Raw genomic sequence first — 16,968 nt, forward strand, 5'->3', positions numbered from 1 at the left:
AAACCAAGTTCGATCGCAGAACTCAAGGGGTTGGTTTGGCAACCACAAGTTTACCAACCACTACAATGCATGATTATTTTTCTAACTTCTAAACCCCACATCAATGAGACCATAACCACGAACTTCCCTTATTTAGCTATGGCACAATGCACGGCCAGTGTAATGCTGAATAAGTTCATTTTCAGTATGAGCTTGAGTCTTAAATCCAAAAAGAAAATATTTAATGTACTGTATATAAATCATGGCTTTAAGAGAAAAAAGATTGAAGCTAACAGCAAAAATTATCGCTCCTTTAGAAAAGATAAACCAAGTACTTAACGTATTAAATCTAACAAAATTTAAATACCCGGCAAATTGTGTGAGTTCTAGTTTGGGAACCTCAAGTAATCGACAGAAGCATATAAAGATTATATTATAATCATTGAAGACGTCTCCCACTCTCTGTATCACATACTTGATACCCTCAATACCTCTGTGTTTATAACCCATCAGTTCGACAAATTGGAGGAAACAGAAAACAACAATGAATCATGACAAGGATGACAGCTTTCGGACATCGCTGACTTTCTCCACATTCTGATTTCTGGGTCCCTGAACCCAACCCCCATCAATGGAGTCGATACTTCCATATAACCCGTCATCCACAAAATCACCAACCCTTTTTACTTTAAGTTCCTTCGGCTCAACTGGGTACTTCCCAGAGAAGCAAGCATAGCAAAAGTTTGATGAATCATTCCCCAACAAATTCTTCAAGCTATCCAATGGAAGAAAGGCAAGCGAATCACACCCAATAAACTCCCTGATTTCCTCCACAGTCATCCTATTAGATATCAGTTCTTCAGAACTTGGTGTATCTACTCCATAGTAACAAGATGCGATAATTGGAGGACTAGCAATCCTCATATGAACTTCCTTAGCCCCAGCTTCCTTAAGCAACCTAACAATTTTGGAAGAGGTAGTTCCTCTCACAATTGAATCATCCACAACTACAACTCTTTGACCTTCCAATACCCCTCTCACTGGCGATAGTTTAAGCTTAACACCAAAGTCCCTAATCTTCTGCGATGGCTCAATGAAGGTCCTGCCTACATAGTGTGACCTAATCAATCCTTGCTGAAATGGCACACCTGCTTTGGCTGCATAACCAAGTGCAGCCACTACACCTGAATCGGGGACCGCTATCACAACATCACAATCTACAGGAGCCTCTGTAGCAAGTATTTCACCAAAAAGATGCCTCGACTCATAAACAGACCTACCGAATACATTTGAATTAGGCAAAGCAAAGTAAATATGCTCAAATATGCATTGCTTTGGTTCAGGATGCTGCATTAAGCAAAGTGATTGAATCCCATCTTTATCAACTACTAAAACCTCACCAGGATTTACCTCTCTCTCATATGTGGCCTCAATTAAATCAAGAGCACAAGTCTCAGAGGCAAACACTACGGCACCGTTACTCCTCCTCCCCATAACCAAAGGCCTAAAGCCATAAGGATCCCTCACAGCAACCAATTTATCCTCAGTCACAAAAACCATAGAGTAAGCCCCTGCTAACTGTTCACATGCATCAATAATCCTAAGAAAAAAAGGTCTAGCCTTTGATATAGCAATCAAATGCAAAACAACCTCAGTATCAGAACTAGTATTAAAAATTGAACCATTATCTTCAAGCATAGCCCTCAATTTCTTATAATTAACTAAATTCCCATTATGCGCAACCCCAACAGACCCAAACCTATACCCAGCAACAAAAGGTTGAACATTTTTAAGCATAGAAGACCCAGCCGTAGAATATCTAACATGACCAATAGCTAAGTCACCAGGTAACTGGTCAAGTTTTGATTCATTAAACACTTCAGAAACTAACCCAACACCAGTTACAGATTGCAAAATATTGTCATTAACAGCAACAATACCAGCACCTTCTTGGCCACGATGCTGCAAAGCATGAAGAGCTAAATAACAAAGACGAGAGGCTTCCGGGTCACCAAAAATACCCACAACACCACACTCTTCACGGGGCTTATCGTCATCATCATTTTCATAATCAACAAAACCGTCACCTGGGTATTTTTGATTCGCGGAGATAACCTCAGATATGGGATTTTTAGAGGAGAGAGCGAGGTGTGTTCTGTGGGTATGAGAAAAAACATAAGAAGAAGAAGAAGAAGAAGAAGAGAAAAGAGAGGGTTTTTGAAGGGTTTTTGGGAGGAGAGAAAGAGGGGATTTTGGGGGTATGTGAGGCTTCGAATTTAGGGAAGAGAGAGCTGGTTTAGACAGGGAAGAAAGATTGGTGGTGGTAACCGCCATGGCAATTGCAAAGAAGGATTGAAGGAGGAGAACACCCACACAGAAACACAAAAACTATAAAAAGGAGAGGAATAGAGGCTGTGAAAGAGACAGTAGTAATGTTTTATCTTAAAAAAATTATAAAGAGAAAGGTTGGTTCTAGGTTTTTGGAGAGATTGAAGAAGGGGGTATGCTATGGTATCATATGGTATCAATATCTATCAACTATCAAAGAATCTATCTAATATAAAAGTTGTGTAGTAGAAGTGTTTTTGGTTTGTGCTAGTCCCAAGTTGTTATTCTTCTCTCTCTAATCTCTTTATTTCTTATTGGACGGTATACCTTTGTCCTGTTTCATATGAAAAAGGAGAAAATTAAAAAAAGAAAAGAAAAGGCTGTGGTGGGGTTTTTCCTATCTCCTAATTGATATTCAGTGCCCAATACATCATTATATTCATCACCTATTTTTGGTTTCACATAATCAAATCCTACAATTGTCATAAGTGTTTTTGTTTTAAAAGTATAAATGTATTTGAATTTATATTAACTTATTACTAAGAATATATAATATGCATTTTGAAATTTTATTTCCCAAATCTTAGATATTAAATTCACAATTTATATATAAATTTTGAAAATATTTAGTCAAAACTTTAATATGTGCCCAATCAAAATCTTGATCAATATGTGATGGTTTTACTTAAATACTATAAAATTAAGCTATACCTATATACAAAATAAAATGTAGTGATTGAGGTTGTAGAAGTCAAAATAAAACTAAATGAATTATAAGGAATCAAAATATAATTATTTTTATTAAATAATTGTTATCATATTCATGAATGAGAAAAACCTTAAATTGGACATTATGAAGTATCTAGGGAATCAAAACAAGGAAAGATACATATAGATACATGAAAGTGACAAGTTTAGGAAGACCCTGTAAAATCTTCATTGGGGTTCAATTGGTTGGTTGGAAGCCAGGTCACAACAGTTTCTTTTATGCTTCACTCAACAGTTTCTTTTTATTACAATTTAGTATCATATATATTATAAATTCTTATTTTTAAACATTTCAATTTTTAAAAGATTTAGTTTTTTATTAATTAATTTATAAAACTGACATATTTATTATGAAATTTTAATATAGAAAAATATGAAATCTCTAGTATGGCCCTCATTTTACATATTACCCTAACAGCCTATTGCCACTCATAAATGTAGACATGAGTAATAATAGCAAACACATTTTTTAGTATTTTTTATTTTTTATTTTTTTTAGTCAAACCGGAATTTGAGGGTTAGTCAAAGATTTTAGATTAATATAATTAGTTATGAAGTGATTAGAAAATTCAAAATTGTATGAATGAGGCGGTCGGGCCCGTTCTTCGCACGTTTGACCAAAGTTTTGTCCCAGGCGCGGTGCTGCCGCGTGTCCTTCAAACGGTTCCTGAATCACATGAACCTGGACTTTCTTCCTGTGCATTACTATTACTACCTTGTTTGGCAATCACTTCTTAATTTATTAGTCCAGACCATTAAAAAGAAAATCTCATTTATATTTTCTCATTTTAGCAAATAATTGGGTCTTCTTCCTTTTTTTTTTCTTTCCTTTTTTGGGTAAAAATCTGGTTTTTTTGCTAATATTTAGTTGGAAAAAGAAAGAAATCTCACTTACATTTTCTCATTATGGTAAAATTTGCTTGTTTCCTTCTATGCTAGAAAATAATTACAAAATTCAGGTTGCTCAAATTAATTTTAAAAAGATTTAGATTCAATTATTAATTATTAATTCCAGCCTTTTCTAATCCAATTTAAATTTATCTTAATGTATATATTAATATTTTATGTAAACTTGTTAAATATAAATTTTATAAATATTACTTTGTGGTCAATTTCTTATACATTGTTAATATGGGGACCCAAACATCAAGTTTATCTATGTCACTTTTGCAACCTTTATTGACCATTAGAAGAATTTAAAGTGATTTTTCTTTTCTAATTTCCTTTTTATTTTAATTTAGTATTATTATGAGGCTATCAACAACGGTGGAGGGTATGGACCCATAGCCTCCAAAAGTTTGATATTTCTCCTACAAAATTTAATGTTCTTAATAATGGCTCCCTTGAAATTAGTGGTAGGAATGCTGAATAGTACTCACTTTTTTTTGGGATAACGATCTCTTTCTTTCACTCTTTTATGAAATAGAATAGGATTGCTTCTTTAAAAAGAATAAAAGTAGTGGTGCTCCAGTTGGGTAGGACCCAATTGTTTGAAAAATTGAAAGTGAGGGGCCAAGATAAATGGCTAACAAATGTACGGATGAACAAAGAAATACCTAATTCCAACCCATTTTGTCCACCTCTTTCTTCTCTTCCCATGAATTTGGATGATGGGGTTTGGCTATATACATTAAATCAAGTTTCAAATGTACCCTTACAATCTGCGCTTTCAATTTATATGAATTCTTCGGGCGTTCGGGTTAAAATTGAATACTAAAAACTTGATTTATATGTCCCAAAGATGGATATTTATATCTAATAATTGGTAATGATGACTTATCTAATAGCTAAAGACGCATAGCTAATCTAAGTCAATAATTTCATTTGATCCATCATTCTATTTTATCAATTTTCTTATTCCATAAATTTATATATATATTATTTAAATTAAATTAATTTTTTTTTATTTTTATACCATCAGTTTTTTTAGCTAAATGTTAAAGCTCAAATTGGATGTTCTAAATTCAAGTCTCTAATCTATAAAAAAAAAAAAAAAAAAAATTCTTACATCCGACTTTTGTGTCAAAGAAAAAGTATATAATAATAGTACAAATACAAAAATTTCTTTTTAAAAATGTTTCTTTCGATTTTTTATCACGAGCATTATTATTGTATTTTAGAATTTTTATAATAGAGCTCCTTGATCATAATTATTCTTATTTGTAAATTCTTTACTTTCTACACATGGTTATTTGATATATTTTGCTTGATATCATAAGCTCATTGAATTAGGAAAATGCTCGATACAATAGCTGAAGGTTAAAAAAGAAGACGAATATATTATTGAAGAATAGCAATCGCGTTAAAAAAAAACAAAAATATTAATGAAGAAGAGCAATCTCGAATTAACCATAGTTAAAGGGGATGTGATCGTAAATTTTTTTGAGAGAAACGTATGTTAAAGAAATTTTTTATCTAGATCCGGTGTATACACCACAACTAATAAGAGATTAATATGTATATATGAAGATTTAGTATTTTAATATTTAATGACCATACATATTTTATTATTTAAAATTAATAAAAATATAAAAATTATTTATTAATTTAATATATAAATAGAAATATTTATCAAATTTATAAAAAAAAATGTCAAAAACAGAACAAGACTAATCTAAGACAATTGAAATAGAAATAAAGTTATGAAGTCCTCCTCCTCAATAATAATATAAACTCAAATAGCCTGTTTAAAAGTGCACATATACCTAAAACCCATTACACCTATATATATATATACACATGTTCTTGGCTCCTAAGGACACCTCCAAGACTTTCAAGGATTGCAATTCTATTATAAGTTTTTAAAGAACCAATTTTTCATTTTTCATTGAATAATTAATATTTTTATTTAATAACTAATAATTTTAAAAATAATATTTATTTATTATTATTTGTTATTACAGATGAAAAATACTCTATATCTCTAGTATATATCATTATGATTGGTGGAATTTTAAAAATAATCAAATATAAAAACTCTTAATAATTATCAAATATAAAGAATCTTGAATATTATTAAATAAAAAAATAATTTAATTTGTAAGGTCTTATAATTTTATTTTCTTTTTGTGGCAGGACGCCAGCTCGTCAATATATCTACACTTTCATGTTGATGCAGAAAGAAAAAGAAAAATAATATCCCCTGGCAAACGACAGCGTATTAGGACCAATTGAACATAATAAAGTAGCATCCGAAAGGAAATTAGTCCATTAGCTGAGGTAAGTCCATTCAAAATCAAAATCAAAATCTAGGGCTTGATTGAAGGTGTCATCGCAAACCCTCTTCTTCTCAACCGAAAAATGACGCCGCCTCCTGGACCTTACTCCGGCACCAGCACCTTGGCTCTGGTAATTCTGTTATCCTCTGTTTGCCTCCACTATCAGTTGCTCCTAATGAGAACTCGTGTTGAATTTGAATTTAAGTGAATCTTTTTTTTTTCCTTAATGTTGTGAAGGTGGCTCGTGTATCAGCTTTCTCTTTCGGTCTTGTGTATGGTAACATGAAGCTCAAGTATCTCAAGGTACATTTCTTCTTCTTTTTTTTTTTTGTGGATTATGATGTGTACTGTATCAAATGTGATATTAAATTCAATCATTTTAGATTTTTAATTCTCTTGTTTAATTTTGGTTTGGATCAGTTTTTCTGTTTATGTCTATGAAAGAAAAGGTAAATGCTATTTTAGTAAGCTAATTTAACAGTTAATTTTTTTGGACTTGTTGGGTTTAAATCTTAAATAAGTCTAATTGGAAACTAATTGGAAATGCCAAGTAAAAAGAATGTGGCAAGCATCTTCAACAGGATAAACTCTTTTCCCCTTTTCTTTTCTGATTTCATGATTTCTTGTTTTTTCTGGAATTCTGCTTATTTAATTTCACTCGACAAGAAGCTACTACTATTTTTTTGTTTGTTGAAGTGGGTTATGTTCATTCAATTTATTATTTTCCTCCCATTCCCTTTTCTTTAACTATTACCATGTGTATTATGGAAATCGTAAGTCTATAACTTGGAACTAAAGCTTAGCTGAGTTGAATCAATATCATTCACAGGTTTCTTTGTTACGAATGCTCGGCATAATTTTAACCTATCCTTTTGTCTGACGGTCTCTGCTTCTTTTCTTTTTTACTAAAAATAAATGCACATATATTCATACTCACTTCTATGCAGAACTGTTTTCAACCCTCTCTCCCCCTTATGACTCTCATGCATTTGAATGCATTTGAATGCTTACTTGATTTCTTTTATTAAATACAGGCTAAAGCAAAGTCTCAGAAGAAAGCTGAAGCAAAGGCTCATCATTGAGAGATATACTTTGTTGAGAGTTAGGAGACTTGATTTTTGCTGGTATAGAAATAATGCATAGCAATGCAACTGTACCGAATTTACGTTTTAATGTAAAGCCTTGACCTTGGTGCTATGGTTATATCTTTCTAATGCTCTTTTTGTGGAGGTTGTTAACTTTGTCTTTCTGAGAAATGCATATTTGGTCTTTCCTGGCCACCATGAAAAATTCTGATTGTATATTGCTTAGCTGACAATGCTTAAATGCTGGAAGATTGAATCTTCCCTTGATTGAAATAATTAATCATTGTGAGCGTTGCTTTCCGATTCCTATTTTGTTTGTTTTAACAAATTGTTTGATCGATTTGATAATTAGCATATAGATTTGTTAAGATTCAACTTTTGGCAAAATGTATGGTACCTTTTCGTAATGTTTTCATCCTTTGGTGGTTCCTTGGTATTCTTCGATTTGGCCTCTTCTCAACACTCATTCCATTAATTATGTCTTCCTAGTCCAATATCTCTTTTCAAAAACCTTGTGGGCTACAGCAGATTGCTTATTGTCTGTATTACATAAAGGAGTTTTACATGAACTAGACCTGATATCTGTTCACCTAACAGGCTCCCTGCTAACTATTTTCTTTTTTTCTAGATGGCAGGAAAATCTTTATGCTTGTCTAAAGGATTTCACTGTGTTTTTGTTTTTCCCTACTTGATTTCTGTAATGACTCCACAAATTGGGGGACGGAGTTCAGTGGCAAGATAAACCAGTAGATTCAATTCTATAGCATATGCTGAAATTACTTGTGGTTTCAAAAAATGTAACATTTCCATTTGCCACATCCGGGTTAATACTGTTTTCTTTGTTTGCAACCCTATGGAGATTGTCATTCACCATCATCAGCTATATGTTTTATTTCATATCTGTTCATCAAGCAAATCTCACCAATACAACTTGTTTTGAGATCTTCATGGATGATAATAACTATTAAGCTTGAAACTTGAAAGGATCTTCCTTCAACTTTTCCCAGTTAGTTGTGTTATCTTGAATGTGTTTATGAGGCCGCTAACTCGCATCGGAGTGCCCAAGTTCATGCTGCTGCTGAAGCCCCAAAGCTGCTTTTTGAGTAGCTCGTGATGTACAAGTTTTTCCACCATGGTAGCACATGCAATACATGCATAATCATCTGTCTACTATGTTTTTCCTCTTCGTTTGCTGGATTTGGAGCTTTATATACTTGGGCCTACCATGATTTAGCGTATTGTCTCATTTTTTTTTGTACCGAGACAATTTTCTTTTTAGGTTAGACATTAAAGAAAGGGTGAAACTTAAAGGTCCCAGTTTTGAATTACAGCCTAAAACAAGAATCATTACTTTCTTTCTATTACAAAGTCAAGAAAGGAAGAGAAGACACCCCATCCAAAAGATTCCTCAAGTACAAATTTGCTAAGCAGATAAATGGCTGTCTTCTAATGGAAAGGTAACTCCGAACGAAACTATTCATCTTGAGCATTCTGAGTCTCTCTCTCACGTCAAATCCCAAGAATTATTGAAAGACTATATGTTACATGCACAAACTACACAAGAGATGGGGATCAGAGAATGGCATTGTTCAAATCTCTGAATTAGTTACGAGAGCGCCAGGTGACATACTTGCTCCTGCCATGTTATGTTAGCAATATGCTCAAGGTCTCTTTCTACTGCATTATATCAAAGTAAATGTCTTTTAAACATAATTAAATGAATAAAATAAAAGAAGAATCCACAGCATTACAACCATCTTTTATGTTCTACATGCTTATAGCCAACACTGGGGTATGAACCTCTATATAATGCAACTGGTTTCTAAGTTGGTGAATCTGCAATAAATTGCAGAGATAAGCAAATATGTTGATTGCTTGCCTGATCAATAAAATTAGCTTATTCTGTGTAATATCTCGGGATATCCTCCCAGTAGTTGAAGGTTTTATGGCACTACAAACTGCTTATTAATGAAATAATTCATTCTCTATCAAAAGGAAAATAAGTTATCCCTTCCATCATCAATATAGAGGATACATGGTAGACTAAAAACAATTGAAACAATGTACCAACTAAAAGCAACACCTCTCCAGAGAAGATCAGGTCCAAGGAAAACTAACCTGATAGGAAGCATGGCCTTGCCTAAAGTTAAAAAGACTGTAAAGTCTAGCACTTTCGCGAGCATCTATTTTACATAAATAATGCCTTCATCAGGGTCATCACCTTCCCAATCTCTATCATCTTGAGGGGAATCAGATGACTCAGAGAGCTCATCTTCACTCCCTGTATTCTCTTTTTCAGCTTTAATTTTATCTAATATTGCAAGTACCTGAAAGGATTGATTAAACATATCAGTATCAGCTGAGAATCCAACGGCTGATCCCCAATTACAATTGTGGAGGTTGCCAGAGCCCATGCAAGAACTTGAGAAATTTTAGTGAAATTTGATGAACTCATTGAAGAAGTTGCCAAAGCCATGCAAGAAAAAGTACAAAGATGGAAAGCATTTCTTACCACACAAAAAATTAAAAAACTTTGTTTTTGGACCAATGTGATGCTGATATCCGAAATGTAGAGTGACAAAAAATGCAACATAGAGGCCAATTAATATGAAACTGACTTGAACATTTTAAACAACTATGATATTAATGTTCTCAAGAAAAGAGCCCTTAGCAAAACCAGCTGAAATCTTAATATGTAGGACAAGAACAATATTAAGTGAAAGCACTAAAAATCAAAACATTCACAATCTGGCATATCATAGCATATCCAAATTTCAGGAACAAATACTGAGATCTTCCTTTCTCATCAAGTGACTTCTTAAGTTTTTTTCATAGGTAGATGTTGATAATTTTAGCCAAATGAGCATACTAAATCATAGGCACACATAAAAGACCATCTTTGTGGAAACACATGCCATGAGAATAAAAGTTATCTACAAAGACCATGTCCAAGGACCTAAACTGAACGAGAAAGTGCAAAACTTGCTGCAGCAAATGTCGTTCTTTCTCATGAAAAGCCATCTTCTGAACCAATAGCTGATCAATCATCATCCTTGCAGCATGCTTTACAAAATTAAGCAAATGAAACCACAAGAAGAGGATACACAGAGAGTCATTTACACTTCATTAAGCTACATCTATAATACAAAGATAAATAGACAAGACTTGCAGACCACATATCTCATCCTCCAGTTAATAGGTGACAATAGACAGCCTTGTACCATAGTCACCATGACAATGTTAGAACTCAATTATCACGATTTAGTTCAAAAACACAGCCTTGGTGGTTGGTTATTTAGATTTTCTACTGGCAAAGACAGCATTTTTCTATGCAGAGATGCAATGAAGTAATTGAAATATAGAAAAATGGTTCTGCAAAACAGAAAACAAAACATATGAAGGATTTACCCTGCTTCCTCTCTCAAAAGATTCATCTTCAATAAACCGTATCTCAGGAGTCAATCTCAACTTCATGCGCCTCCCTAACTCACTTCTAACATACTTGGCTTTCGCCTTTAACCCAGCAATTGCAACCTCCTTTCCCCTATCATCTCCAAAAACAGATACATACACTTTAACCACCTACAGAGAACACATATCCACAGCAAGTTTAAAAAAAGAAATCACCTTCCTTAATTACTGAACAAATAAACGAATACCAACTATAACATATAACAATATTAACAATTCAAATATATAAGGTTACTCTGTCATCTCCAAGAAAGAGATGCGTACCACTTCAACCACCAACCCGAACTCCGAGTTACAACACAAAAAGAACATCACTTTCCTCATTTAACTCAAAAGATAAAACAACCACCCACATAATAAAATGAGCAATATCAATAATTTAACCGACTGCGTACCTGCAAATCAGTAGAAACTTCAACATCACTGATGGTAGTGAGAGAAGACAAATATTTATCAGCACCCAAAGCAGCCTCAGGCAAAATGGCGTACTGTAGCACCTTATCAGTTAAAAGCATATCAGAAAGCTCTCTCTGTATCTGCTTGGCAACCATTTTGACTCTTCTCGGATTGGCCATGCATTTTATGGTATTAATGAAGGGCTTCTGTCGAAGGTGAGCAGAGGCAGCTGATTTTGGGGTCCAAATTGGAAATGGGTTGTGAAGGATAGTAGTAATTGGAGGTGAATTTCGCTGAGAAGTGAAGACGGGTTGGTGGAAGTGAAGGCGGAGGTGTAAATGAAGCATTTCTATAATGAATTGCGGCTCTTTCTCCGTTTCTGATTTCTTCTTGGTATTTTGGTTCTGGATATTGATTTTGATTTCAAAATTATCCAAAGTGTATTGGGAATTTTATTTTGCTAAAAGAAAAACAAATGGGATAATAAATAAAAAGACTTAAATTTGTCGTTTCAAATTACTTTTATGATGCTAAATAATATTTTTCATAATTTTAATATTTAAAATCCTACAACAAAATCAATCATAATTCCTACTAGAAATTAATTTAGGAACTTATAAATCTTAATCCCAAAAATTTAAATGTACTTATTAACTCTTTAATAATAATAATAATCCTAATTAATGAGTACATTATAGTATTCAAATAATAGATAGTTGTAACCATACTAGCAACGCTAAGCGATTAAAAGAAACAAAAAAAGAGTTTTCCCCTTTAATTATTTTTTTCGAGTCCTATATTTATGTATTAAATTTTTATATATAAAATAGTTATGATATTTATATTTATTTTTACTATATAAATTTTACGTTGATATGTTTTTTCTTTTTAAACAAAAAGAAGATTTCATTAAAGCATATTAAATGAAAGAGCATTGCAAATAAAAGGAGGGGAAGAAATCCCACACCTCAAGACCAGAACCATTAATGGAAGCTCGAGCAAGCTCAAGTAATGATAGTGTTTGAGAAATTCTGGTCCTTTATCCAACTTAGTGCCTCCCTACAGCTGATGGCTTCTGCAATGGCCGGATCAAACTTTTCTTCTGTGTAAAACCATTTCGAGACCCTTGGCCATCTTTAATAACCGCCTCCAACAATTCCATGATGATCAAAGATTGCAGCATCAAATTTACATTTCAGACTTCCCATTGGAGGACATTGCCACTTAATCACTGAAGGACCAACTTGAGCAGATGTTGCCAATCGTCTAAAATAGAAATAGAAGATTGGATTACTTGATCAAAGGTCTGTGAGATCCTTTTCCAAACTTGCTGGTTTATATATTATTCCAGTTGTTGCCATGCAAGGACAGCCACCAAGTTCAGTTCCTCTTTACTACAACGTCCTCACAGTACAGACCACCATTCAGCCACATGATGATCACCGATTAGAGAGGCTTGCCAAACAGACCTGGCAAATGGGCAAGAGAAGAGAACATGACTAGCGGTTTCATTCTCACCATGGCAAATGGGACAAGAGACATATTCAAATCAACATGACGAGATTTCAAAGCCACTAAGTTTGGAAGACATTGGATACATATGCATGCCACAGGAAGTTTTCATGGTTGTGTCTAAGGAAAAATCTCTCTCTTTCTTTTCTTCTTTCTGTCTCTACGGCGGAGAAGAGGGTGCAAATGACAAACAAGCAATAACTTTAATATTTTACATTTTAACTCTTCTTTCTTATTTTTAATTTTTAATTTATTCCACAAATGATTATTTAAATTAGACATTATTATCCACATCAGCAAATTAATTTTTTTATAAATAGTTAACTCTTTTTTAATTATAAATAAAAAAACTCAAATTTAATATTTTATTCAAATTAAGACATGCTATCACCAAACTAAGTATGCAGGTGCCATGAACATTTAGTTTTAAAGTAACAGAAAGGTGTGGATGTAATTTTATTTTATTTTTTTTCAAACCACAGTCGAGTTAAGAGGCCTGTCTGAATCTTAACCATGAATAAATGATGAAAGTGATGACAGTATTAATAATGATTATTCATTAATAATTAAATCACTGAAATGTTATAATTCCAGGCATAACTAATATGATTCTTTTTAGATGGATTTTATAAACTTTTATGAAATTCTTCACAGAGAAAAAGAAAGAAAGAAAGAAAGTAGGGGCAAGAAAAGAGAGAGATCATATGAAACTGAAAGGAGGATGTTGAGTGGCCATTGTTATGTGAAACCCAGATTCATTTCCCTGTCTTGTCCCTTTCCATTGTACCAACTACGCATGTTAGAAGGTACAGCAGCACATCCCTATTTTATTCTACTCTTTTCTCTAGCACCACCTTACATACCTGCATTATTGTTTTGTTTCTTTTATTGGTTCTTTTCTTTTTCCTTTCATGTTTTTTAGTTCGTTCTGAATCTTAATAAAATTATAAGATTGATTATATTCGATACCTTCAACTGTACCGAAATCTTGTTTCTTCAGTTCTAGTTCCTAAAGAGTTTCTGTCTTATATTTTGTTCTGTCGGCTTGTCAGTAACATAGAAACTATTCTTTTAATAAAGCCTATCTTGTTAATTAAACAAAATTAAAAACACATTTCAGAAACAGTAACTGTACTTAAAGATTTGATATTTGATACGGTTGATCTATTTCTTTTTATAAAAACTAATTAACCTTTAGACTAATTAAGTTATCAGAGAATATGCATGTGTTGGTGAAAGAACTGATAGAAACTTTGCATGATTGATAGGTCATAGGCGTGATACTTTTATGTCAAATGTTGTCTTGAAAAGTTATTGCCCCACTGAAAATATCAGCTTGTACTTCAAGGGACACACAGAAGACGATTGATGGATTAACAGGAGACTCGGGGAAAAATAATCAATTCATATATATAAAGCATGCATTTACCTACCAAAACCATCATCGCCCTACAATACATAACCATCATTGTGAAATGAAGATCAATAATGGCAAGCAATTGCAGTCATATTATCAAGTCTTCTTCACCACCATTTAAAGAGAATTTGAAGGAAAGAAAAACTACCCAATTCAAATTGTACCAAGACTAATGAAAAACACCAGTTTTTCAGCATGCTAATTCATATTTGTAAGTGGGTTTAAGAGTGCATTTTCCCACAATGGCTTTTCAAGAAATATCTTTCGCCTGCCCTGATAATAATTGAATCCAAAATCATAAACTAGTGGAGAAAAAGTAAAACTTAGCAATCACTCATAGCATGTATTAATTCTAGCGTAAAGAGATGACTATCAGCAGGCTTTCGGTGTAATAATTTCTTGATTGAGAAGGTAATCCTGAAGCATGAGGGTTGTGTGTTTATGAGGAATAGTTGCAGGAAACCATGTTTAGGAGAAAATAGAAATACGTGCGGAGTAGGGTGAAGCTGAAAAGGAGAGCAGATGGGATCAGTCAATTCAAAGAATAAGCGAATCAAATTTAGCGGAAACATGAGCATGTTCTTCCATGTTCGTCACCGTTGATTTAGGCATTATAGGCCCATAAACTAAAACCCTAAGGGAAAATCAGAATCTTATCTTTAATCCAATTTGTCATTCTCACTCCTTTTTATATGTAAGCACAAATCAATCATAAGTTGGGATTGCGGGTAAGTTCTCTTTCAATAGAAACTGCTATTTACGGTTGTCAATTGATGTTGTATAATTATATTGTCTTAAAATACTTAATATAAAGAATGCTTAGTTTAAATACAATTTTATTTATTTAATTGCATAAAATTTTACTATATATATATATATATATATATATTTATTAAATCACAGATTATCATGAATTGATTTTCAATGTATTTAAAATTACGTAGCTTAGTCGTTTAATTAGATTATATCAAAAATTAATACAACTTATTGAAGGCGAGTTTGGAATTGCTATATTTGTTTACTAGATTAATCTTTTCATTTTTATAAACTGTTTTATTAAATTATTTTTTAAGAAAGCATCACGTTTATTTAAAAAGGAGTTTCTAGAGTCAAACAAAAATAATATTTGTCTACTTTTTGATGGTTTTGCATTTTGAATCATCACGAGGATGTTGATTAATTTTGAGTCAAGCTAATAATTTATGTGGAAAAAACTAAATCAAAGTCTGCATCAATTTTTTTATTTATTGGAGAGCAAATGAGTCGTAGTAGGGACGGTTATCTCTTTATATTCGTTATAAGGGAAAAAAGATATTTAGCGTGGAATAGAGGATTCAAATTCGAGACAGTCTCACTTTTAAAAATAAATACTCTTAGCACTTGAGCTAGGGTTTAAGTGTAAAGTTTGCATAAGTTATATGTTTAATCTTTCATCTAAAGCATTTTTCTTTAAGTATAAAGCACCTGAGCTATAGCTCTCAAATATTTATGACGTGGGGCTTTAATTTTTATCACAAAATTCTAATTTTTGATATATATACATATATATAGATTAATCAATCTTTCATTTAGATTGGTTAATCTAAATTTACCATTTAAATGCATTTATTCAATACGCGAATTCATTTAACTACTATCATATCATACCGTTTAATCAAATTATTACTAAATTTTTTTTTTGTCATAGTACAAGTTATCAAACGTGAGTTTAAAATTATTACTAGTATTGATTTTATTTTATTTTTTTGGTTACTAGTTTGATCTTTTAATATTTTTATAAATTTTTTTTATTAAATTATTATTAGAAAAACATCACTCATATTTAAAAAGGAGTTTCTAAAGTCAAAAAAAAAAAATGTATACCTTTTGATTGGTTTTGCATTTTGAACCATCTTAGTTAATAAGACATGTGTAACGGTGTTGAATAGTTTTGAGAAAAGGAGAATAATAATTCTATGAGAAAATTAAAGTTTGCATGAGTTGATTTTTTTATATATTTTATTACGATAAAAAAGGAGGTGAAAGTTTGAAGTTAAAAATCTCCACCCAAAATTTATACAGCTTTGCCACTGAATTAATTATCCAAAACGGTTCCATGAGATGATTTTATTTTTATTATCTACATATATATTTAAAATAATAAAACTTTTACGACTGATAGATAAATTATTTTAAAATTTTTAACACAATTATATATCTGAAGTTAATTGAATTAAACTGAAATCATTATCATCTCATTTTACATTTTTTTAATTTGCAGGAATTTATCTTTAATCTTCCGATTAAAACATTTGAGTTATAGCTCTCCAATATTTATGTACCATTTTAGCAAGGCCCTTCTTTTAATCAAATTCTAATTTTTGGTCTAAACAATAATAATAAACATAGTTATATATGTACATAAACCCATCATTGTGTGTGTGTGTGTGTGTGTGTGTGGAGTGCACCCTAACTGAAGTAAAGTTGACATAGGTGGTGGGTAGGGTAGTGTGGCATAAAGAAGTAGCTAGGACAAAGTTTTCTGGGGCTCTAAAATCCTATGTTGCCTGAGCTACAGGCAACATCATTTCTCTCTTCCCCTTTGGAAAGGGACTGAGGCATTTTGGTAAAGCAGTTAGTCCCTGAAATTTGCCTATACAGTTAGACCCCATTTAATCAGTCTATAAGCAGGCCCCAGCATATATTCTCTAAATCTTGATTATTTACTATTTTAATCAAATTTACTGTGTTTAGAAGATTATGGGAGACAAGAGATCATGGGAAAAGTAGAAATAATTCAAAAAGAAATCATAAA

At 32.3% G+C, this 16,968-nt stretch overlaps 3 protein-coding genes across 5 annotated transcripts; 1 reads left to right on the forward strand and 2 right to left on the reverse strand.

The window, feature by feature from the left end:
- Positions 1-269: 269 nt before the first annotated feature.
- LOC8284389 (amidophosphoribosyltransferase, chloroplastic) lies at positions 270-2,582 on the reverse strand. Its single transcript, XM_002512966.4, has one exon. The coding sequence runs from the start codon at positions 2,311-2,313 to the stop codon at positions 529-531; it is 1,785 nt and encodes a 594-aa protein (XP_002513012.2). The 5' UTR covers positions 2,314-2,582; the 3' UTR covers positions 270-528.
- A 3,680-nt stretch (positions 2,583-6,262) lies between these two features.
- Positions 6,263-7,583, forward strand: LOC8284390. The gene is made up of 3 exons (XM_002512967.4): positions 6,263-6,423; positions 6,531-6,596; positions 7,328-7,583. Exons 1-3 carry the CDS (start codon positions 6,376-6,378, stop codon positions 7,373-7,375), a joined length of 162 nt encoding a protein of 53 aa, XP_002513013.1. The 5' UTR covers positions 6,263-6,375; the 3' UTR covers positions 7,376-7,583.
- A 1,094-nt stretch (positions 7,584-8,677) lies between these two features.
- On the reverse strand, positions 8,678-11,762 carry LOC8284391 (probable ribosome-binding factor A, chloroplastic). Of its 3 annotated transcripts, none has more exons than XR_001534768.3 (4): positions 11,245-11,762; positions 10,787-10,960; positions 9,497-9,705; positions 8,678-9,014 (listed from the first exon to the last, which is right to left on the reverse strand). XR_001534768.3 is itself a non-coding variant. In XM_002512968.4 (3 exons), exons 1-3 carry the CDS (start codon positions 11,590-11,592, stop codon positions 9,562-9,564), a joined length of 666 nt encoding a protein of 221 aa, XP_002513014.1. In that variant the 5' UTR covers positions 11,593-11,762; the 3' UTR covers positions 9,341-9,561. The 3 variants fall into 3 exon arrangements, 1 of the variants encoding a protein (XP_002513014.1); XR_001534767.3 differs by having other exon boundaries at positions 8,678-9,055; positions 11,245-11,761; XM_002512968.4 differs by lacking the exon at positions 8,678-9,014 and having other exon boundaries at positions 9,341-9,705.
- Between the last annotated feature and the right edge of the window lie 5,206 nt (positions 11,763-16,968).

This window comes from Ricinus communis, chromosome 8, assembly GCF_019578655.1.
Source record: "Ricinus communis isolate WT05 ecotype wild-type chromosome 8, ASM1957865v1, whole genome shotgun sequence".
NCBI lineage: Eukaryota > Viridiplantae > Streptophyta > Magnoliopsida > Malpighiales > Euphorbiaceae > Ricinus > Ricinus communis.